General features: G+C 38.9%; 1 protein-coding gene across 9 annotated transcripts in view; it reads right to left on the reverse strand.

The window, feature by feature from the left end:
- The window catches only part of TRPC1 (transient receptor potential cation channel subfamily C member 1), a 47,438-nt gene extending 23,360 nt beyond the window's left edge, over positions 1 to 24,078 (reverse strand). For 2 of the 9 annotated variants that reach the window (XM_048863114.2, XM_048863113.2), the window contains exons 1-8: positions 23,652 to 24,078; positions 22,248 to 22,402; positions 18,402 to 18,503; positions 16,224 to 16,426; positions 13,005 to 13,136; positions 9,973 to 10,168; positions 8,179 to 8,515; positions 1,486 to 1,625 (exon numbers count right to left, since the gene is read on the reverse strand). In XM_048863114.2, the coding sequence (XP_048719071.1) occupies positions 1,486 to 1,625; positions 8,179 to 8,515; positions 9,973 to 10,168; positions 13,005 to 13,136; positions 16,224 to 16,426; positions 18,402 to 18,503; positions 22,248 to 22,402; positions 23,652 to 23,787 (1,401 nt within the window). In that variant the 5' untranslated portion in view covers positions 23,788 to 24,078. Of the gene's footprint in view, positions 1 to 1,485; positions 1,626 to 8,178; positions 8,518 to 9,972; positions 10,169 to 12,362; positions 12,449 to 13,004; positions 13,137 to 16,223; positions 16,427 to 18,401; positions 18,504 to 22,247; positions 22,403 to 23,651 lie in introns of those variants that run through there. The other 7 variants (XM_048863110.2, XM_048863109.2, XM_048863108.2 and 4 more) reach the window with 6 other exon arrangements.
- Between the last annotated feature and the right edge of the window lie 3,571 nt (positions 24,079 to 27,649).

Consider the following 27,649-nt stretch of genomic DNA (forward strand, 5'->3'; position numbering starts at 1 on the left):
AAAATGAGGAACACAGCATAAAAGGCCACTTGTCAGAAATTTGGTGTAAGTGACTTGGTGAGCAACACAAGATTGTGGCGCGGGAAGGACAGAACTGAGTTTTCTTAGGTGGCATTCGCGTTAATGACAAGTCAAGCCTTTCTCTTCATGCAGTCTATTACCTTATTCTCCACACACCTTACAGAGCAAATGAGTTACGGATCCTTCAAACAGCATCAATGATTATATAATCCTGATTCACTCCCTGAACACCATCTATCCTATATGCTAAATGAGGCTGCGATCCCATGGAAAAAATAGTATGTGATCATGTAACAAAAGGCTGCTTCATAATGCACACACATACGGGGTGGATTAAGGAATGAAGGCTGAAGTGGCAACCTGCATTCTGGTATTTCTTAACATCCGAATGCTTGATTTTTCAATCTTAATGAGGTTTGTTAAATGGAAATGTAATTTCCTAGATTTTTTTTTAAAGGAAAGGGTAAAAAATTCTGTCATGTACCACTGAAGAAACTTATGTGTCATCACTTGGGTTTGAACCCTGAATTTTCAACATTATAGCACATCTTGAACTACAAGATAACTAAATTATCTGGAAGCAGGAGAAGACTGTTTTCCCAGCAGGGGAATGACCACCAAACCTATTTGCTGGATCTGGCCAAGTAGTCAGGGACAGCCTGGCACTCTGCCTCCCCCCCCGCAGGAAATAGAAGTCTCCTTCCCATGTGATTTCCCCCCACGGGGAGGGGAGATGAATCACGTGCTAGGTTCAGGGATGCCGGACCAGGTTCTCTCCCTTCCCAACTGCCAGAGCGGAGATCTGCTATAAGGTTCCCATTGCAGTGTCTGCTGCTGCATTATCCCAGACTTTGAGATTATTCATGTTCAGTTATTTCTGTATGCTGCCAAAACTTTGCTGATGATGTAACCAACAGAAAGGAAATGGTGATTTTCAAAGGTTATACACCTCAGCCAACAGAATTTTATGGAGAAAAGAAAAGGCATTTTTCTGGCCTCAGGGTTTTCTCCCTGCTGAATTTAAAAGGCCTGCTGCATATAACTGAGATGTTAGAGTTTCTTTAAAAAAAAAAAAAAAAGCAAGCACATTTTTTTTATATTGGAAAGTGTCCAGCAATATTAGTTCTCACTAAAATGCTAAAGAATCAGGGTAGCTGATGTGCCAGTTTCAGACAGGGGCACGTGCATAAGTTCACACCCCATTTCTGGAGTTTAAGCAAATGCGACAAAACATCCTGACATCTAGCAAAACTATAATTTCAAAATAGAAACTGCTGCTAGCCCCTCACATGCTTATGTTCTGCATCAGTGTTAAATATGTGCAGACTAAAATGAGACTATGGCCTTAAGTATTTAGGACTGCAGAATTATTTTTCCTAAGCCCTTCTCAAAATAAAAAAAATTCTGTATTTCCCCCCCTAATCAGCCCCAGTTCAGCTTGAGATCTGAATCGTGGATATTCACCTTGTTATGAGCAACTACCTTGAGAGCAAAGGTTGCCAAATAGAGGGAATTCATGACAAAACTAAGCTGATTACGAGATTCTTCTAAAAAGTCTTCCAGGCCTTCATACCAAAGTCTTTTGACATCTGACCACACCATTCCTGGTGGAGAGAATAAAAGCAAACAAAAAGATGTCACTGTATTACACTATATAGGCTTTCTACTAGTTCTAGTGTGTTCCCGATGCGTGTTTTGTTTTGCTTTTAAACTAAAATAAGGCCACCTACTTCTTTTCAAAGTGTTTTAGTGAGAAGAAGGAAGGGGGGAATTTTGTATATCTATCTGAATAGTACTGAGTTTGCTCATAAGTACAACAGTGCATTTATCATCATTTATAATGATAAAGTAATTATAAATGTTTACCTTCCACAAGTCAACTCTTTAGCTGAAGAAAATTATCCTTAATAAGGGGGAAGAGGAGAGTCTGGTTTAGGACAAGAATCCAAAGCCTCACTACAGTTGACATTTTAAAAAGTCAACTTTATTTCAGAAAGCTTGGAACCTCATCACACTGTGCTACAAATACATTTTTGTGAATGTATTTGAACTAGAAAATGACCCAAGAAAAAACAGCTTAAAACTAAACTTCTCTCGCTACAATCATCATAATTCCTGTAAGGTTAATGACTCAACAGAAATTTTTCCTACCTATTTGATTCAAGCTAACTTAACAGGAAACAAGGGGTTTTTGGTTTTACCCTGCAAAATGTACAGGTTTAGCCTATTCACAAAGAGATCTAAGGTCTTCAATGGAACTTTTTTCACCCTCGCTACTGAATCATAGACCTCAATTAGGTGTTAAATTCTATCATTATTAACCACTTTACACTGATTCAGAAAAATTCAGCTAATAAAATTCAGTGAGTGAATATTCATATCACAACCTGCCATTTCATAATTTCAAAGGACCTTTTGTAGAAATACAGCTGCACACTTAAGATACACAAATAATCAGTTATTTAATGTTCTTCTGATTATTTGGATAATTCAGATGTTTGCTACTATATTCAAAATTAGGAGAAAAGTAGCATTTACATTACTGGCAACTGAAAACTGTTGGACTTGGCACAGGTTTTTGCAAGTCTTCTAAAACTTTGGTCCAACAAAAGCAAAGGCAAGTCAGATAAATAACCTAAAATACTTTTTGCAGGGCATTCCTTGTTGTTCAGTAAGAAATATGTTGCGATGATAAAAGATTAGAGCCAAGCAGAATAGAAAACACATACTGCCACAGCCAGAAGTAGAAGGTAAAAGATCTATTCTTCCTGGTTATGAGTCTTAGTTTTGGGGTGTTTTGTCTGTACATTGCAAAAATTGTTTAATGTGTAACTAAAACTGACCTAGTTAACAAAAGAAGATAACGGTGTAAAACGGTAGTATAGGAAATCCTAAAAATGTTGCATCATTTGTCTAGAAGTATAAGATTTTGTTGCTTTTTTATCTTGGATTGATTATTTTGGGAGGGAGGGCTAATAGCACTCAAAATATCGAAAAGTTAATCTAGTATAAAAAACCTGCTTTTAACTTTAAGTTTTGGAGTCAAAACAGAATTTTTGCTATGATCACACAGTATTGATTCAATAAAAAGTATACCAATGCTCCAAATTCCGACAAGATAAAGTTAGTTAATGATTGGTTGAAATAACATAATTCTCCTCCTCCAAGTTAATTTTAGTACTTTTTAAAAATATATTTTATTGGAGGTATCCCAAGTTGCATTTATTCTGTATGTACCTCCTTATATGATTCAACAACAAATGCAAAATAACCCATTTATATACATTTAAAATACTTTATTTAAAAGTATTAAGATTTACTAATCTCAAAAAAAGATCTTAGTTGGGTACTAGTAATGTGTCTGAGTTACAAATCACTCCCTTTCAATCTTATCTCACAACAAAGAAACAAATTCCCTTCACGGTTTTCAATATGAGTTAAGTGCCTAGGCACTTTTGAAAATCCCACTAAGTACCTACCTGCAACTAAACACTTTCAAAAATCTGTCCCTAAGTGACCTAGCAGCCTAAATCCCAATTTCAATCTTGACTTGAAAGCCTCGGTCACTTAAGTGTTTTACCCCTTGTCTTTACGAGTCATTTAACTAGAGGTCTGGCTCAACAGTACCCGTTAACTCACCCCTCCCCTTGTCCAGACACAAAATCTCCTCAAATACGTGTTGCTCATAGAATTACTCATGGAGCATGCTACACAACTTTAGTGCACAGTCTCTACTTGTAGGCCTGATCTGTTATACTGGAGGTGATTTAAGTATGCTAGGTCTATTGTTTTTCCTTAAAGAGGCTTCTTTCCACCTATGGATTAAATTATCATCACTCCTAATCTTACTAAAAAATTATATTGATTTTACAATTTATTAGGGCTGTCAAGCGATTAAAAAAGTTAATCGCAATTAATCGCACTGTTAAACAATAATGGAATACCATTTATTTAAATAGTTTTGGATGTTTTCTACATTTTCAAATATATTGATTTCAATTATAACCCAGAATACAAAGTGTACAGTGCTCACTTTATATTTATTTTTGATTACATATATTTGTACGGTAAAAGAACAAAAGAAATAGTATTTTTCAATTCACCTAATACAAGTACTGTAATGCAATCTCTTTATCATGAAAGTTGAACTTACAAATGTAGAATTATGTACCAAAAAAAAAAAAATAACTGCATTCAAAAATAAAACAATGTAAAACTTTAGAGCCTGCAAGTCCACTCAGTCCTACTTCTTATTCTCCCAATCGCTCAGATAAACAAGTTTGGTTACAATTTGCAGAAGATAATGGTCCCCACTTCTTCTTTACAATGTCACCTGAAAGCGAGAACAGGCATTCACATGGCACTATTGTAGCCAATGCTGAAAGATATTTACATGCCAGATGCGCTAAAGATTCCCTTCACGCTTCAACCACCATTCCAGAGGACATGTTGATGACAGGTTCTGCTCGATAACGATCCAAAGCAGAGTGGACCGACATGTTCATTTTCATTATCTGAGTCAGATGCCACCAGCAGAAGGTTGATTTTCTTTTTTGGTGGTTCGGGTTCTGTAGTTTCTGTATCTGAGTGTTGGTCTTTTAAGTCTTCTGAAAGCATGCTCCACACCTCATCCCTCTGAAATTTTGGATGGCACTTCAGATTCTTAAACCTTGGGTCGAGTGCTGTAGATTTTTTTTGTTACATAACTGCACTCAAAAACAAAACAATGCAAAACTTTAGCACCTACAAGTCCACTCTGTCCTACTTCTTGTTCAGCCAATCACAAGACAAACAAGTTTATTTACATTTTCAAGAGATAATACTGCCCACTTCTTATTTACAATGTGACCAGAAAGTGAGAACAGGCATTCGTATGGGACTTTTGTAGCCGACATTGCAAGGTATTTACGTACCAGATATGCTAAACATTTGTATGCTCCTTCATGCTTCGGCCACCATTCCAGAGGAAATGCTTCCATGCTGATGACGCTCGTTAAAAAAACAATGCATTAATTACATTTGTGACTGAACTCCTTGGGGGGAGAACTATATGTCTCCAGCTCTATTTTATTCGCATTCTGCCGTATATTTCATGTTATAGTAGTCTTGGATGATGACTCGGCACATGTTCATTTTAAGAACACTTTTGCTGCAGATCTGACAAAATGCAAAGAAGGTACCAATGTGAGATTTCTAAAGATAGCTACAGCACTGGACCCAAAGTTTAAGAATCTGAAGTGCCTTCCAAAATTTGAGAGGGACAAGGTCTGGAGCATGCTTTCAAAAGTCTTAAAAGAGCAACACTCCGATGAGGAAGCCACAGAACCCGAACCACCAAAAAAGAAAATCAACCTTCTGCTGCTGGCATCTGATGATGAAAATGAACATGTGTCGGTCCACACTGCTTTAGACTGTTATTGAGCAGAACCTGTCATCAGCATGGACGCATGTCCTCTGTAATGACGGTGGAAGCATGAAGAGACATATGAATCTTTAGCATAGTGTTTCCCAAACTTGGGACGCCGCTTGCTCAGGGAAAGCCCCTGGTGGGCCGGGTCAGTTTGTTTACCTGCCACATCCGCAGGTTCGGCCGATCGTGGCTCCCACTGGCCGCAGTTCGCCGCTCCAGGCCAATGGGGGCTGCGGGAAGCAGCAGCTGGTATGTCCCTCGGCCCGTGCTGCTTCCTGCAGCACCCATTGGCCTGGAGTGGCAAACCGCGGCCAGTGGGAGCCGTGATTGGCCGAACCTGCGGATGTGGCAGGTAAACAAACTGGCCCGGCCCACAGGGTCTTTCCCTGAGCAAGTGGCATCCCAAGTTTGGGAAACACTGCTTTAGCACATCTGGTATGTAAACATGTTGCAACGCTGGCTACAACAGCGCCATGAGAACGCCTGTTCTCACTTCCAGGTGACATTGTGAACAAGAAACGGGCAGTATTATCTCCTGCAAATTGTAACCCACCTTGTTTGTCTGAGTAATTGGCTGAACAAGAAATAAGACTGGGTGGACTTTCATGATAAAGAGATTGCACTACAATACTTGTATTAGGTGAATTGAAAAATACTGTTTCTTTTGTTTTTTTACAGTGCAAATATATGTAATGAAAAATAAATATAAAGTGAGCACTGTACACTTTGTATTCTGTGTTATAATTGAAATCAATATATTTGAAAATGTAGAAAACATCCAAAACTATTTAAATAAATGGTATTCCATTATTGTTTAACAGTGCGATTAACTGCGATTTTTAATCGTTTGACGGGCCTAATACATACCTATACTATCACCAATCCACAATGTGATATTACTTGCTGGTACTTTTGAGTAAATACGGTTTAAAAATGCTTATGAATTGAACAGTTTTTAGATTTCTAGACATTCAACAGAATCACCTCACAAAGTATATATTTTTAAAAGTAACAGAATCAGTTTAGACAAAAACTGTAAACTTTTCAACACTAGCATTTTACCAACTTCCAATCAAACAAATGAGGATATAGATTACATGTCTGTCTATAGTCTTTTAAGAATTAACATATGTTAAGGCTGTTAGAATTTGGTTCTCAAAGTCCTAGAGATTCTAACTTTAAAAGAAAACCATTAAAAGGGCTGACAAATTCATAAAACAGAACAGTGAAAGTTTGGGGACCTACTCTACTCAAAAGCAGTATCTGTACTCCCTCTACTGGTTCTGCACCAACCACAATTAACTTGCAAATATGCTTCTCTGGGATGTGCTGATATTATCAATGATATTGGTATATAAAAAGGAAGTACATACAATGGAGACAAATTTAAAATAGCATTAGAAAACAAAAGGAGAAAGAGGAAAAAAATCAATGGTTTTCATATACTGAATAAGAAGATTTTACATAAGAGACTAAAAACAAATATTTGTCTTCTTAAGCCATTTTCCAGTTCTGCAATGGCTCTACCTTTTATCTGAAATTGAACTAAAACTCAAACATTGCAGAACTGGAAATGCAAGGCCAAGTTACCAATCTTTTTCTATACTGCCACACAGGAAACTGGGTTCAATTGGTGGTCTCCCCCTCCCTGGGTTGTCGGGGACTAGACTGCTGTAAAGGTTTCCTATTTAAACCTTAGAAGGGAGAGATTTTGCACTGCTCAGCAGCAAACACTTGGACCAAATTCCATCCTTTTTTTAAAAAAAAGCTGCATCAATAAAGGGCCTTGAGTAGGGAAAATATAGGTAAATCCTCATGGCTCCAGAGACCCACATCTCATACAGTAACAAAAATCAATTTGAAATAGAAGAGAAATAGAAGAGTTGATTGAGCTGAAATAATACATATTTATTCCAAGAATCTGTAAGTATTTCAACCCAGATAAATTTTATCAACTTGCATAAAGTGCATGAAAAGTTTTAATTGAATGTGTTTTTCCAAGAAGCTTAATATGATCTTTTTAATTACATTTTCTCTACCTTTTGAAACTTTTAACTACCTATATTGAAATTCTATCAAACATCAGCCTAACTTCAAACCTTGCCCCAAGTCACGAGAGAACCAAGATCACTTTAAAAATTCCAAATGAAAGTTACGTTTTTGTTAAAAAAAGAGAGAGAGAGAGAGAAAGGAAAAGCAGGACCTAGCAGAAATTAAACAGCTGCTTTGTAGGTGGCTGACCAAAATATACTATTGTCTCACAATGGCTGAACAGCCGACATAATAAACAAAATGACCCAGTCATGAAAAGGGTGTTGAAAAATTAAGATGATCTCTGAACTCTAAATTTTCAATTTGGCATCAATGAAAAAAATCACTAGCAATCTCTCACTATCTCTTATGGAAGAAGTAATTAATCATAACAGGAACACATGTGCTAACTTTTTTTATGTCATTATTGAAAACAGTCCTGCAACTTAGTTAAAATACATAGTTCTCACATTATCATCTTAACATCCTAAACGATCATTCTTGCCTGAAACAGCACTCTACCAACCCTTCCAAAATAGCATTCCTGGTCACTCCATTAGATCATAAGTACGTCACTTCCTTCACCCTTTATCCTCCAGCCAAGCACTGATTGGAATTCTCATTTCCTACAGTGTAGCACACAACTTTATTGCTGGATCAATGAAATAGCCAATGTCAGAACCTTTTGTCTAATTTTATATCCATCTGATACTTACCAATAAGCCATATTATCAGAAGATAGTCTATTCTCTCAAGTGCTGGCCCCATTGTATTCTTCTTATTCTCATTGTAGACCAATGAATACAAGTTAAGTAATAGCAGGAACGTGAAATATGAAGCTCCATGAATAATAAACTTCATAAAAGGAGTGTGAATTATTCGACCTACTCGAGATTTAGGGGCTAATAAGTAACAGAGAGACAGAACTGGCCAAAAGATGCCAACTGTCAAAACAGTCAAAATCTTCTTACACGTGTGCTTGCGTCGGTAGCCTGCCATCTGTCCAAACCACACAGTGTTGAGAAACTGCTGGCAGTTAGACTGGGCAACAAACTGGAAAAAAAAAACAAGCCCTGATTAAGGAAACCATTATTAAAAATCTATATTCAAGCCATAAGTCAGTTATAGATCATACTGTATTACACATTTTCTGCTGAGCAAGTAGATATAATTATCTTGAAAGAATAATTTTTAAATGTTACTTTTTAAAATGTTAATATGGAGACAAAAGGAAAATATTAGTAAGATAATCACAAATATGAATTACTTTCACCTCCTTTCCCACCCACAAGTTTAGAACATGGATTCCACAGCACTAGTTTTTTTATGGATATCAAGAACAGATTTCTTGAGAGGTCAGGATAACAGTAAGATTAAGAATGATTTAGCTGTTTCTTTTTTTTATCATTTAGAAAACTGTTATACAGACCTAAGAGCCATGCCATTCTCCAAAACTTGCTGCTTCCTATGGGACTGATTCTGTGAGGTACTATGTGCCCCCAAAGTTCACTAACACCATTGTGCTGTGCATTGTGTTGTCTTTGCCGTTAACAGGAATTAAGGACCCTCAATGCTTTACAATGACCAAGTAATCCCATACTAGTCAGATCTACTTCTTAATTTTTATGGCTCTAATTCAGCGAAGAATTTAAGCTATCACTTAAAGTTAACCTTGTTTTTAAGTGCTTTGCTAAAACAGGGCCCACACAACCAGGAACTTTCAGTCTGAAATATTATGTAGATCAACTGATTTAAACAAAAATTCTGTTAGAAAAGTACATGTGTCAGAAACTGTTTGTATTTCAGTACTGTTTGAAGTTTAATTTCAAGATGAACAGAAAAAAATAATTCCTCCTTCACAACCATAATAGTTCAGAAAACCTATCACGAAAAATTCTCACTATAACAAACCTGCCAGCAATAAAATATTTATTTATGAGGGAGAGAAGGATGGATGGCTCTTTTCTCATACCACACAGGAAAAAAATAAATGATATATTTCATCTAATCACAATGGTAAAAAAGGTATGATCAAAAACAGAAGTGCATCTGAAATACTTTTTGTATGTTTGCTTAAAAAATATCTGTTGCACATAATAGTCCAGTCTCCTGTGGGTTGTAATACTATGGTTTAATTGTAGGGTTTAGTGTGCGATTGCTGGGAGATGGTGGTGGTGGCGGCCTCTGACATACAGGAGGTCAGATCAGATTATTTGGTGTCCCTTCTGACCTTAAACTCTATGACACTATGGCCCTAAGTATGGAAAATTCACTCACTATAGCTAGTTTTGGTTTTGTTTTGTTTTTAAAAACAGTCCTCATTTTATATGACCTTTCAAATTTTTCTTACTTTGCTATCTGTAAATTTTGATTACCATTGAAGGAAATATTGTTTCATCAGTTTGTTTGTGTACAGTGAAATCTAAATTTATCGATAAAAAACTAATCCTTTCAAGCCTATGTATAACAAATTAAGAGAGAGAGAGAGAGACACAGAGAGACAGACATACCTCCTTTTGGTTATACTTGATAGCAAGTTTTAGGCGACTCAAATTCATCCTCTCTTCTAACAATCCTCGTTTGTCCACATGCTCATCACTAGCTGTATGGTTTAGGATAACTTCCAGTTCCCGTGAGTTCCGTGCCTGTGCAAGCAAATCTTTAGCAAAGGTTTTGCATTGCTGGGCTAGTTCCTCATAATCATTTCTAGAAAATACAAAAGTAGCAGATATTAATGTACCTCTGACTCAGACTTCAATATACACATTAATTATCTCTCTTAAGTGGCGGGACAGAAAGATATGCTTCACAAAACTGAGTTATATGAAGCTATTATATAAAATTAGGGGCCAACAGCATTTTCTAGAGCCATTCACAGTGAAGACAGGTCTATGCAAGTTTCCAGTGTAACAACGTATTTCAGTTCTGTGTGCACCATCCTTTGTATCCTAATCTGACAGATCTATGGAGGTGAAATTACTAAACAGAGTTGTAGTGTAATATTTGCCTTCTTTTTACTTGTAACTTAAAAGTTTAAATCTCCACAGGTTAAAATGTACACTTCCCAGTCTCCCTCATAAAAATTTACTAATAGTCACCTAATCTTCTTACAATAATTCACAGCATGGGAAAAAGTTGACCATTTCTTATGTAGGAATTTTTTTAATCCCATCAGTTGAAAGTTAAGACTATTTGTTGGAACTGATTTATTAAATTAGTAGATACAGAGAAAAATCACACCTTCTGCTAGTCTCACCAGGGAATGTAATATACTTCAATACAAGTTATCGTCACGTAAGAGCAAGAGCTGAACCCTCACTGAGAGAGAATAGTGCCCAAACGAAGAAACTAGATTTAGGATATTGATATTTTGCCTTGGACAAGAAAATATCTACATGAGATTAGGAAATGATGGCTGAGATAGATAGTTATCCCCTACATTTCTGCAATCATTTTTAATTACAGGAAATATAAAGAAAGCAAGTTGTAGTTTAATGGATGTGAACATGCAGGGAGAAAGCTAACAAGAACTATAAGTGGATCTTTCAAATCATCATGTGATCCTTTATGGATACAATACTGAAGTATTTGTGTCTGAGGGAGATGGGGAGACAGGACAGAGAAACCTTGAAACAAAATTTTTAAATTAGTTCCATTTGTATCCTCCTTGTTCACAGATTTCACTTTTTTCCTTCAACCATTTTATTTTTAAAAAATTGTGACTAAGATACAACCTCTGCATTTTTGCTGCAATACAGATACAGAAATTGAAGACTGTGTGCTCAGACAAGCATTTCTGAAGAGAATTATGAAGAGCCATGTGACTCACGCAACAATTCAAATGTAAAGCTTAACCTTTTTTTACTACAGTACAACTTTTACCAAATTTCTGATGTGGTTATGACCAGCCATTCCAATGCATGAAAGATTTTTTTTTTAAATCATTTGAACTTTTTTTTTTTAAATGTACCTAATAATGGTAAATAAGTAGCTTTTTGCAGAGTAGCCTTGTATTTTAAAAATACACTGATGTGTTTAAAATAGTAGTTTAATGTATTATCCTTATAAAAAAGGAGACTTTCTAAAGAGATCTCCATTTACAACAGACAGCAAAAATTAGATACAAGTTAATCTATTATATCAGAAATATACTCCCGCTACTGGTCACAATATAACTGGAGGTTGTAGTATTGAAGCAGATCTCATAACAGAACAGAATATTAAAATACTGGAGCTGTAACTTCAGTATGAAAAGCAATGTCAAGGCACAGCCTAAACTTGTTTAATCAGTTTATGCCAAGACTACTACAATATTACAAATAATATTGCGATTTTTTAACTTTCACCTCCTCCCACAGATAGGCAATTGGCATCGCCAACTCTCCCAAATGTACAGTAAGGTGATTTTGGCCACTGCTGCAGGAATTCTCAGTTCCACATCTTCCTGCCCCCTCCCAACTCCAAATCAATTCTGTCCCCCAAGTTCCCATATCATATCAATTCTGTCCCCCACATCTCAGATCTGCTCCTCCTGCAGCTCCAGGAGGTCTTCAGGGTCTTTACAGTTTTTCCTTATTACAATAAGCCTGTGCTTTAAGTCTTAATGGTCTTATAAACTAACATCTAGCAGCAGTTCTTTACTTGCATCATTTTATTCCCATCTCTTTACGAAAGGCTAAATCCAACCTCTATATGAATACTTTAAATAGAAGTGGTAATTAACAGTCGCCAAATATTTTGAAATTTTTAACAGGAAAAAAAGCCTGATTAGTTTAACACAAAATCATGTGGCTTGTTAGTTTATAATATAGACATGGCACTTTTGGTATCAAATATTTTATTTATTTATTTTTACATTTTAGTGTTCATATAGAGTAAGCAAAGAGAAAAACAAACAAACCTGAGTCGGGCTCCATGTGGACAAGTGCTGTATAGTGTGTACATGAACCCCAATCCTGACTTGCAGAATTCCTTGTTATCTTAGTCCTGGCAAATTACAGAATATGTTTGAGATATGAGTAAGCTAGAAATTGTGTGGGCTAGGAACTAAGTGTTGTGGTGTCCAACTAGTTTTTAATATCAATTCACTTCAAATTTCGACTCAGATCTGGGGAGGTGAAAAGCTGATGACACTAAACACATTCAAGTGCCTACCACTAAAAAGGATCAAACGATTAAGGCTATGTCTACACTAGAGAGCTTACAGTGGCATCGATGTACCGATGCAGCTGCGCCACTGTAAGATCTCTCATGGAATATTTACACCTCTGAGCGACACAAATTTAGCCGACATAAAGGGTAGTGTAAACATAGCCTCATTACGGCAAAATGAAAAAGTTTTGGCAGACACTGCTCAGCAATGTTGTAACTACTTTTTAAAATGTGTTTGATGATTCATCAGTCTTAATTCATTCCCCACCATTAATCTCAATCTGATTTTTTTTAATAGCTGACTACAGTGCCAAACAAACACAAAAACATGAGCTATGTGGAAAACAAAAGAGAGAGATAAAAGTAAGTTTGTATTTCTTTTCATTCCTACCTGAATTCAACTTCGACAAGACTTAGCTCTTTTAAGTCTGCACTAAGTTCAAAAGCTCTCAGGATTGGATCTTCCTCTGTCAACATTATTAAGGCAGGACTGGCCAAACAACGATAGATGTCAAGACGAAATCTGAGACAAAAGGTTCAGAGAGTAAGGCAACTTCTTAAGATGAAGACGCTTCATTTGATTAGCATTTGCAAATCACAATACGTCCTCAAATCTCAGAAACGCTAAAACTAATTTAAAGAGAGATTACAGCCATAAAATCGGGGGGTGGGCGGGTTCATAAATCTCACTAGGTAGGGTGCTCACATCTACTTTGAAGTCCATTGCAAAAGGACAAAAGGAAATTAAAGTTCCATTTATACTCTCCCAGAGCATTTATGCCTGCTGATTTTGATTTTAGGCCTAAAGACAACATACTGGGTTACTTAGAATTTTCAAGTGAGAAACATTTAATGTGATGTGTCAAAGGAGGAAACGATTTTGAGTCCAATTCTGCAGTCCTTCATATATGAAGAACTCCCATTATTTTAAATGGAGTTTATATCATAGGAAGGCTGCAACACTGGCTTGCTCTATTCTCCTCACTGCTATTCCAACCACAGTCAGTACAGCAGCAGAAGACATCAGTTAAAGTAATGCTTGTTCCAATCAGACAGCAGGACTAGTAAATGACATGAATTTCAAAGGTGCAAGGTCACATAGCATTAATCATGACACACAGAAAAAGTCAAAAGGAATGTATTAAATGAGGCAGAAGCCTCAACTTTAATAAATGAACCTCAAAGCAATGGAGAACGGGAAGCAAAATGCCTCTATCTTCAACTACCAAGCAGCTATTTGGGTCCAGTATGGTAAAACTGTCTACAGTAACCAAGAAGGAAGGGAGACAACATCCTTATACCATACCCTCGTTCATGAGATGAGAGTACTCACTAGTGTGACTTAGCTTGTATGAGATTTAAGACCACCCTCATTCCAAACTAACCCAGGTTGATGCCAGTAGCCTCCTGTGTTCCATGCTCAATTTTTTACCCCAAGAGCATGTTACCCATTCAGTCTAAAGGCACTGGACACCAGCTGCAAGTTGCAACGCAGTTTTGTGTTTGTTTTTCCCTCCCTTTTAACTACCTTAACTAACTAGCCAGAACTCTGGGTTGCTGAGGAAGGTTGAAAAAAAAAAAAAAAAGACATGATCCTATCTTGTGTGGTGGGGGAATGATCAGGAAATACTCTTCATCTATGTAATGCCCAGTAATTCTCATTCTGCTAATATCAGATTGTTGTAGTAGGCAAAATAAGTCTGAACTTTAAAGGAAAATTAATGGGCTATAAGTGCAATAAAAATAAACTTCATATCCGTTGCATAAACATAATCCAAGAAAGTTTTTAGTTACCAAGATTTCCATCAAAGATCTCTAAAAACCAATGTAAAAATTATTTTGGAAACTGGAAGGATAAATTCCAATTTAAAAATACCTGTTAGAAATTGATTTTTGATCCATTAACAACTATTTCCATTAGACAAGGAAATAAGTGTTTCACTCAAATGCAAATCAGATCAGTTGGAGAGGATGTAAACCTAGTTAAAAACTTTTTTAAAAACTAGAATATAAAATTAGTAAAAGTCTTTCCAGCTCAGGCTCTGCAACTGAGAATATTAGGTTCCAGCAGCACTACAACTTTTACTGATTACATTGAACTAAACAGCAACCAGCAAAATGTTTAAAAAATAAATCACACGCTAATTCTAGCTCTCTTAAATTATCATCACAATTAGAGTTTTAGCACATGTAATCCGCATTGTATCTGCAAAGGAAGTGTCCGCAATTTCTATAGCGTCAGAATACTGAAGTCCCGAGAAAGCGGCGAATGTAGGTGTGTTCATCTCATTTACAGCACTGCTTTTCCCTTTGCAAAATTTATATGTAATTTCACAGTTCCAAAACATGTACATCATACCTCCCACACCACCTTTACACTTCCACTCTGGAACAAAGTTGTCAAATCTCAATAGTTCATTTCAGTTTCATCTATATGTAACTTTCTTAGGTATTTCTAAGGCTATGTCTACACTTTTGTCCGTCAGGGGCGTGAAAAAAACAAAACAAAACAAAACACCCTTTCCAACTGACAAAAGTTTCACCGGCAAAAGGACCAGCGTGGACATCGCTATGTCGGTGGGAGACACTCTCCTGCCAACATAACTACCGTCGCTCATTGGGGTGGTTTAATTATGCGGTAATGAGAGAGCTGCCAGCATAGAGCAGCTACACGGGAGACCTTGCAGCAGTACAGCTGTGTCGCTGTAAGGTCCATAGCGTAGACATAGCCTAAGTCACTAATATCTTGGTGTAGATTCTGATATCCTTACTTATACTGAAGTCAACGGGAATATTCATGGAGTAAGGTACTACCCAACATGGGTAAGGGTATCAGAATATTGCCCTTTGTATTTGAATGCCAATACCAGTGCTTTCAATTTAGTTTTGAGCCATTTAGACACACAGGAGTTGCTCAAAATGTCAGACTGTAGCTACAGTCCACTTATACAACCTTTATATGTATGGGAATTATTCTGTAAATATCTCAAATATCTAATTATTTCCAGTCTTGAAGTATTTTGTTGAGTTTAATAAATAAAATTTGTGGTTTGAGTCAGCAAACTGCTTTTCCATTTGCACCCTTACATCATACTTACATAAAATGTAAAATATTATATTCCATTTAATTTTACACATTTGGTTCTCCATTTTCCAAATTAAGTTCTGATAAAATGTTGTTTTCTTAGGCTTACAACCCTCCTTCTAGCATAAATTACAATTATTGAAAGAAATTAGATAATTTACTATATTTGAATTTTTTCCTCTTTTTTTCCTTCATGAAATTAGTTAATAAAAATAAAGTATTTTTAAATGAAAATTTTATTTCTATGGCTCCCGCACCCAAAGACCCCCAACACCTCACAAAAAGACATACTTAAAACAAATCTGAATAAACACCTTCAGATCACAGAGGGAAACCGAGGAAACCCCACTGACCTCCACCAAGGCATACAAGCTCAATCTATCCCCAAATAAATATATGAGATAAAATACACCTCTAAATTCCAACTTAAAGAGAGACATGTTGACTCTGAATGATGCTACAGATTTATGTAGTTTGGTATACCTTGAGGATTTTTTGTTATTACCAAGATCTGATATTTCTGACCTGGAGTGCCGTAGGCTATCTTTTTTGTTCTTTGCTGTGCACAAGGTGCATTCACAGCCAACAGCATGAGGTTTGGGTAGAGATATATCCTGTTTTAACAGCATAGTAAGGATTTCATAGTTGTTACGATGAGCAGCTAGAATGACAGGTGCTACATCCATAGTTGTTGAGTACTCTGGGTTCTGAATACGCTCCATAAGTTTCTGAAATAACATTTAGACAAGTTTTAGATTATCACATGCAACTTTATTAAAACGTTTATCTACAAGTTATAATTAACATGATTGATCAACATGGGCCCAAGTCAAGTTCTGATTAACACATTCCCCCCACCAATAATCTTGATTTCACAAATTTGTAAGCTATCTAAATATTGGAAATTGCCTGCCTTCCAAAGATACAATTACACTATTGTCTCATTTCAGTTCTCAGAGGACAAATATACACATTAATTATAGTCAGCAAAAAGGACAAGGGTTAAAAAGCCATGAAGACTGAACCCTCTCATCACCAGAAAAAACCGTCCCTCGGTTAGGGTTCAAGAACATTAGCAGAGCTGTATGGAAAGACTATTCAGCTGCTCCTCACATTGCACCTGTTCTGAGGATAAAGAAAGAACTTTTAGATTCTAGGGCAATAATTTTTGGTGCCTTTCACCAATACAAAATTCATATGAGCAATGAAGAATAAACATTTAATTTTTGCAACCTGCATTACTTGGACAGACCTCGATGTGGGGAAAAAATGCTGCGGTTTCCCTTGGTAAAGGAGTTCTCTCTATATGTTCCATTACTTCTCTGATAAAATTCTATATGTCCATACTCAGATTTTTTTTTTTTTAATTAATTTACTTTAAAATCGGAGCTCACCCCTTCTATAATGTAACTCCCACTTAAAGGAAAGTTTACTTTCTCTATTTCCTCAACATATCGTGAGAAACATGTGATAATGACTTTAGCAAAATAAGAGTCCTTCAGAACTTTGGGGAATCCTGGCTGCGAAGGAGGAAATCATTTATAATTCGTAACAAAAGCAGGTGGTCAGTATCACACTTTTTTTTTTTGTTCATGAGTTGGAGAAGATAATGTTCATGCTCCATTCACTCATGACTTTGCTTCATTCCGCAATCTGAGAGTCAGTCATCCCTAACACAAAATAAAATATGCAATTCATAACCTACCCACAGGCAATCTCCCTTGAATTCTGCTTTGTACTGTACCAACAGGGAATGCTCGGAGCTATATAAATTGTAAGGAATACTACTTTGAAAGGAAACAGTGTTAAGGTTAAATGAGATCTACTTACATATTCATGAGCTATTTGCACAAAAAATTTCAACCATTTTGTAGCTCTGAGAGAGATAGCCTGGTACAATACATAAGAACTCCAACTGTTTTCTTTTAAGGGCCCTATTTCATTGTGTCTCTTCCTTTTTTATTTCCTCTTGGAAGAAAACTTAAAAGATTAAAAACATTTTCCACATGTGTAGTATGTGTCCTCATGGAACTGTCAGAATGAGAATCTTGTTATGAGGAAAGAAAATTGTTTAAAGTTGCCCATAGAAAAATAGAATTCAGTATTTATTTTAAAATTTAAGTAAAATTTTTTCTTGAGTGATTTTTTTTCCCCATTCCAGTATTCAGGTGCAGAGAAACTATACACAACTGATTTGTAATGTGCACGTGTACACATGCATACTCACCTCACTGACTCCTGCAGCATTACAGACATGCTTACTCATTACAAGGTTTTTCCACTCAGTAAAACTTTTTAAAGCACCTTGATATTTAGTGATTGTAAGGAAGGATCTCAAATTATTAGTTTTTAAATGAAGGTAGAAATTTCAGGTGAATCTTAAATTCAGTAAAGTTTTACCCCAAATATACTGGGTTTTTTCAGTCAGACCTGCCAATAATTTGTACTACAAAAAAGATTTACAAGCATTGATTTTTTTTACTTTTCATGTGTGTAATATGATAGTTAACACTAACTTTAAATTAATAGTGTAAATATACTATTCAAATCAAGATCCTCATATGAAGATCTGCATCTGTAACAGGACTGAATGTAGACCTTAGTCTTCAGTTAATTTTTTACAGCCTCTTAGCCTTAGAGGATTTTTTTTTTTTTAAATTTCTGGTGTACCAACTAAAATTAACAAGAATTAATAGTACTAACTACAATAGTTGGTCTTGAGGATCGTTTTGGTCGATGATTAAGTAATATATCAACAGCTCCCACCACTTCTGAGTCAATCGCCACCAAAAGTGCATCTGTAGACTGAAGAGAGAAAATAGGAGGTTAAATCTGAAGCAACAGTAAAATAGACAGTATGCAAAAAAACCAAAAAAAGTAGGATTTTGAAGTTAAACAGCAAATGATGTACTCAAATACATTACAAAGAACTACAGAGTTTTTTTTTTTAAAAAGACTGCCATAAAATGATGAAGATGCAAAAGAAAAATCACTACAATTTTTGGCAGATATAAGAAATATGCAGGAGCAGATTAAATTCATTATAGAGTAAAAGTGATCTTAAAAACAGCATAATGGAAGATAGATAGAAAACTAATACAAACAAGCTTCTCCCGCATTACTATTCTCCAGGGTCAAACCTGCAATCCTTGTTAATCTAAGCAAAGACACTGTTTGTAGTTTGAAGTCTGTACTAAATCCCCAGGAGTGTCTCCTACTAAAACAATGCATAATCTGCAGCATTAATCAACATTATCCATCCACTCTACCACATATAGGGTGAAGATTCAAAATCTTTGGGTCATTCTATGAGTTAACATGGTGCTAGTGACAGTTTTGTTCCACTGCAAGAGTGACCAACAATGATCTGAAAAGGAAAGTGATCCCCCTCAACAAACTTCACTCCTAGGTCCTGGACTGAAGGAGCTGAAACAAGATATAATTTAAAGAAATGTGACAGAAGGACCAATGTTGAGGGTTATTTAAAATGCGTATGTTGTATCCTGTCTGAATGAGGGAAAAAGACACAAACCATTCAAGAAGGATCAAGGAAGAGTCTCTGGCTCCTTGCCATTTTAGCAACACAAAATATAATTCCTGCCTGGAATATCTCTATTTGGCTTGGTACAATTGTAGATGATGTCAGACAACCACACAATCAAGAATAAAGAAAAGGAGTACTTGTGGCACCTTAGAGACTAACAAATTTATTAGATCATAAGCTTTTGTGAGCTACAGCTCACTTCATCGGATGCATACAGTGGAAATACAGTGGGGAGATTTTATATACACAGAGAACATGAGACAATGGGTGTTACCATACAGACTGTAACAAGAGTGATTAGGAAAGGTGAGCTATTACCAGCAGGAGAGCAGAGCGGGGACCTTTTGCAGTGATAATCAAGGTGAGCCATTTCCAGCAGTTGATAAGAACAGTGCGGGGGGAATAAACAAGGGGAAATAGTTTTACTTTGTGTTATGACACATGCACTCCCAGTCTTTAGTCAAGCCTAAGTTAATTGTACCCAGTTTGCAAATTAATTCCAATTCAGCAGTCTCTCGTTGGAGTCTGTTTTTGAAGTTTTTTTGCTGAAGAATTGCCACTTTTAGGTCTGTAATCGAGTGACCAAAGAGATTGAAGTGTTCTCCGACTGGTTTTTGAATGTTATAATTCTTGACGTCTGATTTAAGAATAAATAGACACAAATCAGATGTCAAGAATTATAACATTCAAAAACCAGTCGGAGAACACTTCAATCTCTTTGGTCACTCTATTACAGACCTAAAAGTGGCAATTCTTCAGCAAAAAAACTTCAAAAACAGACTCCAGCGAGAAACTGCTGAATTGGAATTCATTTGCAAATTGGATACTATTAATTTAGGCTTAAATAGAGACTGGGAGTGGCTAAGTCATTATGCAAGGTAGCCTATTTCCTCTTGTTTTTTCCTCCCCCCCCCCCCCCAGATGTTCTGGTTTAACTTGGATTTAAAACTTGGAGAGTGGTCAGTTTGGATGAGCTATTACCAGCAGGAGAGTGAGTTTGTGTGTGTGTCATTATGCAAGGTAGCCTATTTCCTCTTGTTTTTTCCTACCTCCCCGCCCCCAGATGTTCTGGTTTAACTTGGATTTAAACTTGGAGAGTGGTCAGTTTGGATGAGCTATTACCAGCAGGAGAGTGAGTTTGTGTGTGTATGGGGGTGGGGGGGATGTGAGAAAACCTGGATTTGTGCAGGAAATAGCCCAACTTGATTATCATGCACATTGTGTAAAGAGTTGTCACTTTGGATGGGCTATCACCAGCAGGAGAGTGAATTTGTGTGGGGGGGTGGAGGGTGAGAAAACCTGGATTTGTGCTGGAAATGGCCCAACCTGATGATCACTTTAGATAAGCTATTACCAGCAGGACAGTGGGGTGGGAGGAGGTATTGTTTCATATTCTCTGTGTATATATAAAGTCTGCTGCAGTTTCCACGGTATGCATCCGATGAAGTGAGCTGTAACTCACGAAAGCTCATGCTCAAATAAATTGGTTAGTCTCTAAGGTGCCACAAGTACTCCTTTTCTTTTCTCGTTACAGTGTGTATGGTAACACCCATTGTCTCATGTTCTCTGTGTATATAAAATCTCCCCACTTATTTCCACTGTATGCATCCGATGAAGTGAGCTGTAGCTCACAAAAGCTTATGCTCCAATAAATTTGTTCGTCTCTAAGGTGCCACAAGTACTCCTTTTCTTTTTGCGGATACAGACTAACACAGCTGCTACTCTGAAACAATCAACAATGAAGCTGTACAGGGTTGTACACTGATCCTTAACTATTCTGTTGCTTTGTAACTCTTCCCCCAGTCTCCACCATTTTTCAGCTTTACTGCTGATCAATCACACATTTTAATAGTGATCATCTTTAGTTAAGCCAATCTTCCAAAATTCCATTATCCTGCATGGAGCAAATAATTTTATTTTGAAAGTGGGAGTAAAATATCAGTTTCTGTACATTACCATCATGGTAAAGGCGAGAGGGTAGGTTCTGTCTGGGCTGGTAACTTTTCATGAGGCTTCTGCAAGGCTAAGTTAAACCACCTTTTATTTTTCACTTTACATTGTTCTTTGTAAACTTAACATTTCTGTTTAAAAAAGGGGAAAGTTAGAATAGAAACTTGTCCCCTCTTAGCAACAGAGGAAGCAGCATCTTATCAAGGAAAGCTTGGTGGGCAGCACATGCTTCCACTGCTTGAAAGACACTGGAGAAAGCAGGCTTGGAGGGAGAGCTAGCTGTCATCACAATCACCTGAACAACTTGGGAGCAAAGCAGAATTGAGGAATGGCAAGAGATTCAGACAGAAGGCTTGTAAGTCAAAACTAAAAATTCACAGGTAGATGCACTTTCATCATTCCACTGAATTAAAATCCCTGTCAGTCAGAGATCTATGTTGAACCTTATTCTAACCGCAGTGTGGAAAAGAAGCAACATTGTGCAATTCTGAAATGAAACAGGAAAAAAAATGGTGCTACTTCTTATATCGTAATTAACTTTTAACATCACGTAAAATATAATTATTTAACAATACACTGTACCTGAACTCTGAACTACAGAAGTGTATGCTTGCTTTAGACTAGAGCTAAGATACTTGAAAAGAATATTTAATGTTCTAACTTCAATCTTCACCCATCCTAAAAGTTGTTATTATCTAGTGGCGAAGTGATATTTGCATTCTAAATACTTTAAGAATTTACAATTCCATTGCAGAATATTAAAAAGTAGTCAGTAATTTGTTTGGGGAACAATGTGTGCACTTGCTCTGCAGCGCAAATAACCAAATTATTTCCAGAGCTCTACTGGAATCACTGAAGATGGTGATGCACTAACATGAAAATAAACAAATTTGCCATCTTTATTTAAGCTCCACTAGAAACATGACGTAGGCATGGAGGAGGAAATCAATGTTTACCAACTGAAAAAGGACAAAATTGATAACATTTTTCTTGCAGGTTCTGAAAAGACAACAAAAAACAACAAGGACAATAACCAGTGTGTAGTGGTTCTGTACCTGACAGCCATAATCCAAAAGAAGCTGTAGTATGTCCAAGTTTTCATTTTCAATGGTAATGGTTATAGCATTTCTCCCAAGCACATCCACACAATTTATGTTCATGTCACCTGAGCTGTTCTGCTCCAAGAGTTTCTTAACCATGTAATAGTCACCTAAACAAGCAACATATGAATATGTCTTAGTATTTTGGATTCATTTTTACTGGTATATAGTCTGAAAATTAAATAAAACATAATACTTTTATCAATTAGAATAAAATGCAAAGCATATGCTCATGGTAAAATTTAAGATGACTTTAAATATGAAATAATCTACCAGTAATCCATGACATCTGACCAAAAATATTTAACATATAAGCTGCTGAGCAGCCAAACTAGAAACGGGTTATTTACATTAGATGTGAAATTAAACAACACAGTTAAGTCACTCTTCCTCACCCCTTATAAATCCCAACTCAGGAAAGCTCTTAAGCACATGCTTAGATTTATTTTTATTCAGGAAAGTATTTAAGCTTCTGCTTATGTCCCACCAGTACAAACTCACCTGCAAGTGCTTTTCAATGATCAGGGCAATGACTCCTATGTACTGTATGAGACTAAAGAGGAACCAAGTTAGAGTCCCTGTCTTTTTCAATGCTATTATTTATATGACTCTTTTCTAATTTGACTCTTTTTGTCAGTGTTACAAGTTTTTAATTATAAAAAGGGGGACACAAGCATTATGATGCAGCATTATTGAACCCACTCACCCCTGATTCACACAGGAGGAAGAAACCAGAGAGAAGTAATACAGAACTTCCCCTGGGGCTCAGCGATCCATTTTATGGGACAGGAAGCAAATTATTATGTGCAGGGGCCTCCACAGGGTGCAACACACAGGAAAGTATGGTCCCTGCCTGGAACAGATTACAAGACATAAGAAGTCCCGCTTTCCCTCCTTTCTACTTTTATTGCCTTTTATGTCCTTTATATTCCTCTGTGTGTGAAAGTTCATATGATGGATAGTTGTCTCCTCTGCCTGCTAACTTCCGCTGCGGCGTCCAGGCTTCTTTCATTATGTTCTAACGTCAACATTCAATAATTTAATGGGCAAAAAAAAGGTTTCCGGCTAGAGAGCCGCTTTGTGCAGCCTGCGCTGCGAGGAGACCTTTGACCACAGCCCTAACCTATTTATACCTGAAACCCCACTGGGAGAAAAGGGACTGCGGGGCCTGAGCCTAGCGGGCAGAGGCCGGCTGCCCAGCACCGCGCACCCTGCCGGCGGGCAGAGACCGGCTGCAGGCCAGCTCGGGCCCCCGCCCCCAAAGCGGATGCCCCACGGGAGGGGCGGCGTCCCGCCCCCATGTCACACGAGCCCGACCCCGACAGCGGCCCCGGGGCGAGGGGCGGGCTGCGCCCACACCTTTGTCGCAGGCCAGCAGGAAGAGCTTCTCGTCCAGGGTGGTCTCCTCCTTCACCTGCCTCACGTCCTTCAGCGCCAGCAGCTTGTTGGGGGAGGCCGAGGCGGACGGGTCCGAGCTCTGGTACAGGGCGGCCATGGTGCCGGCTCCGCCAGGCCCATCCGGGTGCGGGGGGCCCGGACCAGCCCGCCCCGGGGTTCCCCACGCAGCGGGCCGCCCGGCAGCCGCCTCGCACCCGGACAGCTGGGCCGTAAACCCGACACTGTCAACACCGTGCAGGGCGGGGAGCGACCTGTCGCCCCGCTCGCTGCGCAGGCGCGGGGGAGAGCCACGGGCCCCAGAGGAGCTGGGCCTGGCTGGAGGACGTGGGGCGGGGCCCAGGACTCAGGGAAGCCAGACTCCGATGCCTGGGGCTGAGGCAGGTGCTTGGCTCCTTCCGTCTCTGGGTGCTTCTCCCCCTTCTTCCGCTCAGGGGCGCTGTCCGCTCGGGGAGCCTGTCCCCGCCTCCCGGGCAGGTACATTAACTGTCACCCGCGGTGGCAGTTCGCCTAAGTTTCCCCTTCTCGGCCCCCCATTCCTCACCTCCCTGTTCCTCCTGGGCCCCTTTTCTCCCCCTTGTTCCCAGGGGTGTCCCTTGCTCTAGGTTCAGAGTAGCAGCCCTGTTAGTCTGTATCTGTGGGAGGTACTTAGCTACCCCAGCACAAGGCCATCTCCCAGGCTGGATAAAACCTGCCCCACTTGCCCTAGAGCAAGGAGAAAAGGAGTACTTGTGACACCTTAGAGACCAACCAATTTATTTGAGCATAAGCTTTCCTGAACTACAGCTCACTTCATCGGATGCGTGCAGTGGAAAATACAGTGGGGAGATTTTATATACACAGAGAACATGAAACAGTGGGTGTTACCCTACACACTGTAACCAGAATGATCAGGTAAGGTGAGTTATTACCAGCAGGAGAGGGGACAAAAACCTTTTGTAGTGATAATCAAGGTGGGCCATTTTCAGCACTTGACAAGAATGTCGGGGGGGGGGGGAAGGGGGGAATAAACATGGGGAAATAGTTTTACTTTGTAATGACACAGCCACTCCCAGTCTTTATTCAGGCCTAAGTTAATTGTGTCCAGTTTGCAAATTAATTCCAATTCAGCAGTCTCTCGTTGGAGTCTGTTTCTGAAGTATTTTTTGTTGAAGAATTGCCACTTTTAGGTCTGTAATCGAGTGACTAGAGAGATTGAAGTGTTCTCCGACTGGTTTTTGAATGTTATAATTCTTGACGTCTGATTTGTGTCCATTTATTCTTTTACATAGAGACTGTCCAGTTTGGCCAATGTACACACTTTCTTGTCAACTGCTGGAAATGGCCCACCTTCATTATCACTACAAAAGGTTTTTTTTTCCCTCCTGCTGGTAATAGCTCACCTTACCTGATCACTCTCGTTACAGTGTGTATGATAACACCCATTGTTTCATGTTCTCTGTGTATATAAAATCTCCCCACTGTATTTTCCACTGTATGCATCCGATGACGTGAGCTGTAGCTCACAAAAGCTTATGCTCAAATAAATTTGTTAGTCTCTAAGGTGCCACAAGTACTCCTTTTCTCCTTGCTCTAGGGCAAGTGGGGCAGGTTTTATCCAGCCTGGGAGATGGCCTTGTGCTGGGGTAGCTAAGTACCTCCCACACTAAGAAGGTGATGGTGTTAGTATCACTATCTCACTATTTTATCATGAATCTTATGTGGTGATTTTCTTGACCCTGCCACCTCCCCCCAGGAAGTCATGTGATTTCATGAGACTCTCAGCTTTCATTTAAAAAACCAGTATATTTCTAGTCCTCATGGTTGTGGAGAAGACATGAGTCCTAAAAATACTCCAAAAAAGACCTTAAAAATCTGGGGCTTTTTTAATGCACACCGTGTCTGTGGTGCAAGATCGCCTTCCTCCCTTTGATCATCTATCTGAGAGAATTCCTCTGGGCTGCCTCCGCTGGCTCCATAGATCCCTTTGAAGAGCAGCGGGTGCTGTCCGGGGTTCTCTGCTCAGCATAGGCGCTGACTCTGGAGCACCCAGGGAAAAAAATTAGTTGGTGCTTACCACCCACTGGCAGCAGGCTCCCTGTCAGCACCTCCCATCTGCCAGTGGCCCTGCCAGTCAGCTCCTGCCTCTCCCCCACCCCCCCGATCGGCTGTTCCCAGGTGGGGAGGGGAGAGGGAGGAGCTGGGACTGGCACACTTAGGGGAGGAGGTGGAACTGGATGGGAAGAGGCTGGGGTAGGGTGGGGAGGGGGATTGGGAGAAAGAGTGGTGCCTGGGGCAGAACAGGGGTGGGAAGAAGCAGGGTGGGGGTTTGGGGAAAGAGGCCTGGGGTGGAGCGAGGCTCAAGCACCCCCAGGACCTCGAGGAAGCCAGTGCCTGTGCTGAACGGTGTCCCCTTCAGGTTCCCTTCTTCTGGCCCTGTGACCTCACTCCGGTTTCTATTTTCTTATTCATTGTCCTCCAGAATCATTTGAGCCCCAGATTCAGTTGCTCCTCCCCTTAGGCTACAGGAGGGACCTTCAGGCGCTCCCGGATATCAATACGTTGTTGTCCTTAGAAAGCATGCTCACAACCATAGGCGCCGACTCCAGAGGCTGGAGCACCCACGGGGAAAAATTGGTGGGTGCAGCCAAGTTCCCTTCCCTGCCCCCCCTCACCTCACCTCCACCTCCTCCCCTGAGCACGCCGCGTCCCCGCTTCTCCGCCTAACTCCCAGTGCTTGCTGCTGCAAAACAGCTGTTTCGCGGCGTAAGAAGCTCCGGGAGAGAGGGGGAGGAGCGGGAATGCGGTGCGCTCAGGGGAAGAAGTGGGGGTGGGCATTTGGGGAAGGGGTTGGAATAGGGGCAGGAAAGGGGTGGAGTTGGGGCAGGGACTTTGGGGAAGGGGTTGGAATGGGGGCTGGGCTGGGGACAAAGGGGGGTCCAGCACCCACTGGCGCCAGCAGAAGTCAGCACCTATGCTCACAACAATCAGTAACTCAGGACACCTGGGAGTGAGCGATGCAGGACTGTCATTTTTTTTCTAGTGTGACAGTATAGCAAGAGTTTATAACAGACAGTGGGGCATATAGAGCAACCCATTGTCAGAGAAGCCAGGTCAGAATAATATTTTTATCATTTTGGAGCTGTGTACCTCAGGAAGAAGGACAATGGTATTGTAGAGCATTAGTTCCTGCAGTATGGAGGTTGGGCAAAAAAGTCTTAGATTGAATCTATCTCAAATAAAGACTTCCAGCCATGAACTAACTTGTCTCCAGAACCAGGCTAAGTGCATCAAATTTTGTGTCAGAAGATTCAGTTCCCTGGCCATGGGTTGGATGTCTTCTAATGCAACTGAGAATAGAAATAATAGAATAATATTGGCAAATATTAACAGCTTTATTATGGACCAGGTAGGCATTGCCCCTATTAACCACCAAGCAAAGAAAGGCTCTGTATGTCATCACTAATCCTCTGAGCTGTTCAGTATCACCTTATATAATATCATCTAGTTCAAGGTGTCCTCTTTGTGTCAGTATGCTGTGTCAGATATTAGATTATTAATATTTAGTCTAATCCGGTTTGTTCATTGTTCTTGTATCTTGTTGCTTTTATTGTTTTCATGTTTTGGGAGGTAATGTGTCTGCTTTTACTTTTTTATTTTTATTCACAATTACTAGGTATTTAGTTGAGTATTCTGTCTTATCTGGCTGCTTTTAAAATTATTTTATTAAATATTGAAGTACCATAAGTGTTTGGCTAAAATTTATAGGTACAGACACAGGAATACAAATGCTCATTTCCAAAATCATAATCAAATGACTATTAGTCTTTCTCCATGCAGAAGATACTGCAACATGTTGCTTTTTGTATGTTTCCAGGAAGAATTTCTTGCAATCAAGCACCCTTTCTAAGACATTGATCTTTTATGACAGAAAAATAGATATACATGTGTTCATTTAAAATAAATTCCAAAAGAAAATGCAG

This window comes from Caretta caretta, chromosome 9 (genome assembly GCF_965140235.1).
Source record: "Caretta caretta isolate rCarCar2 chromosome 9, rCarCar1.hap1, whole genome shotgun sequence".
NCBI lineage: Eukaryota > Metazoa > Chordata > Testudines > Cheloniidae > Caretta > Caretta caretta.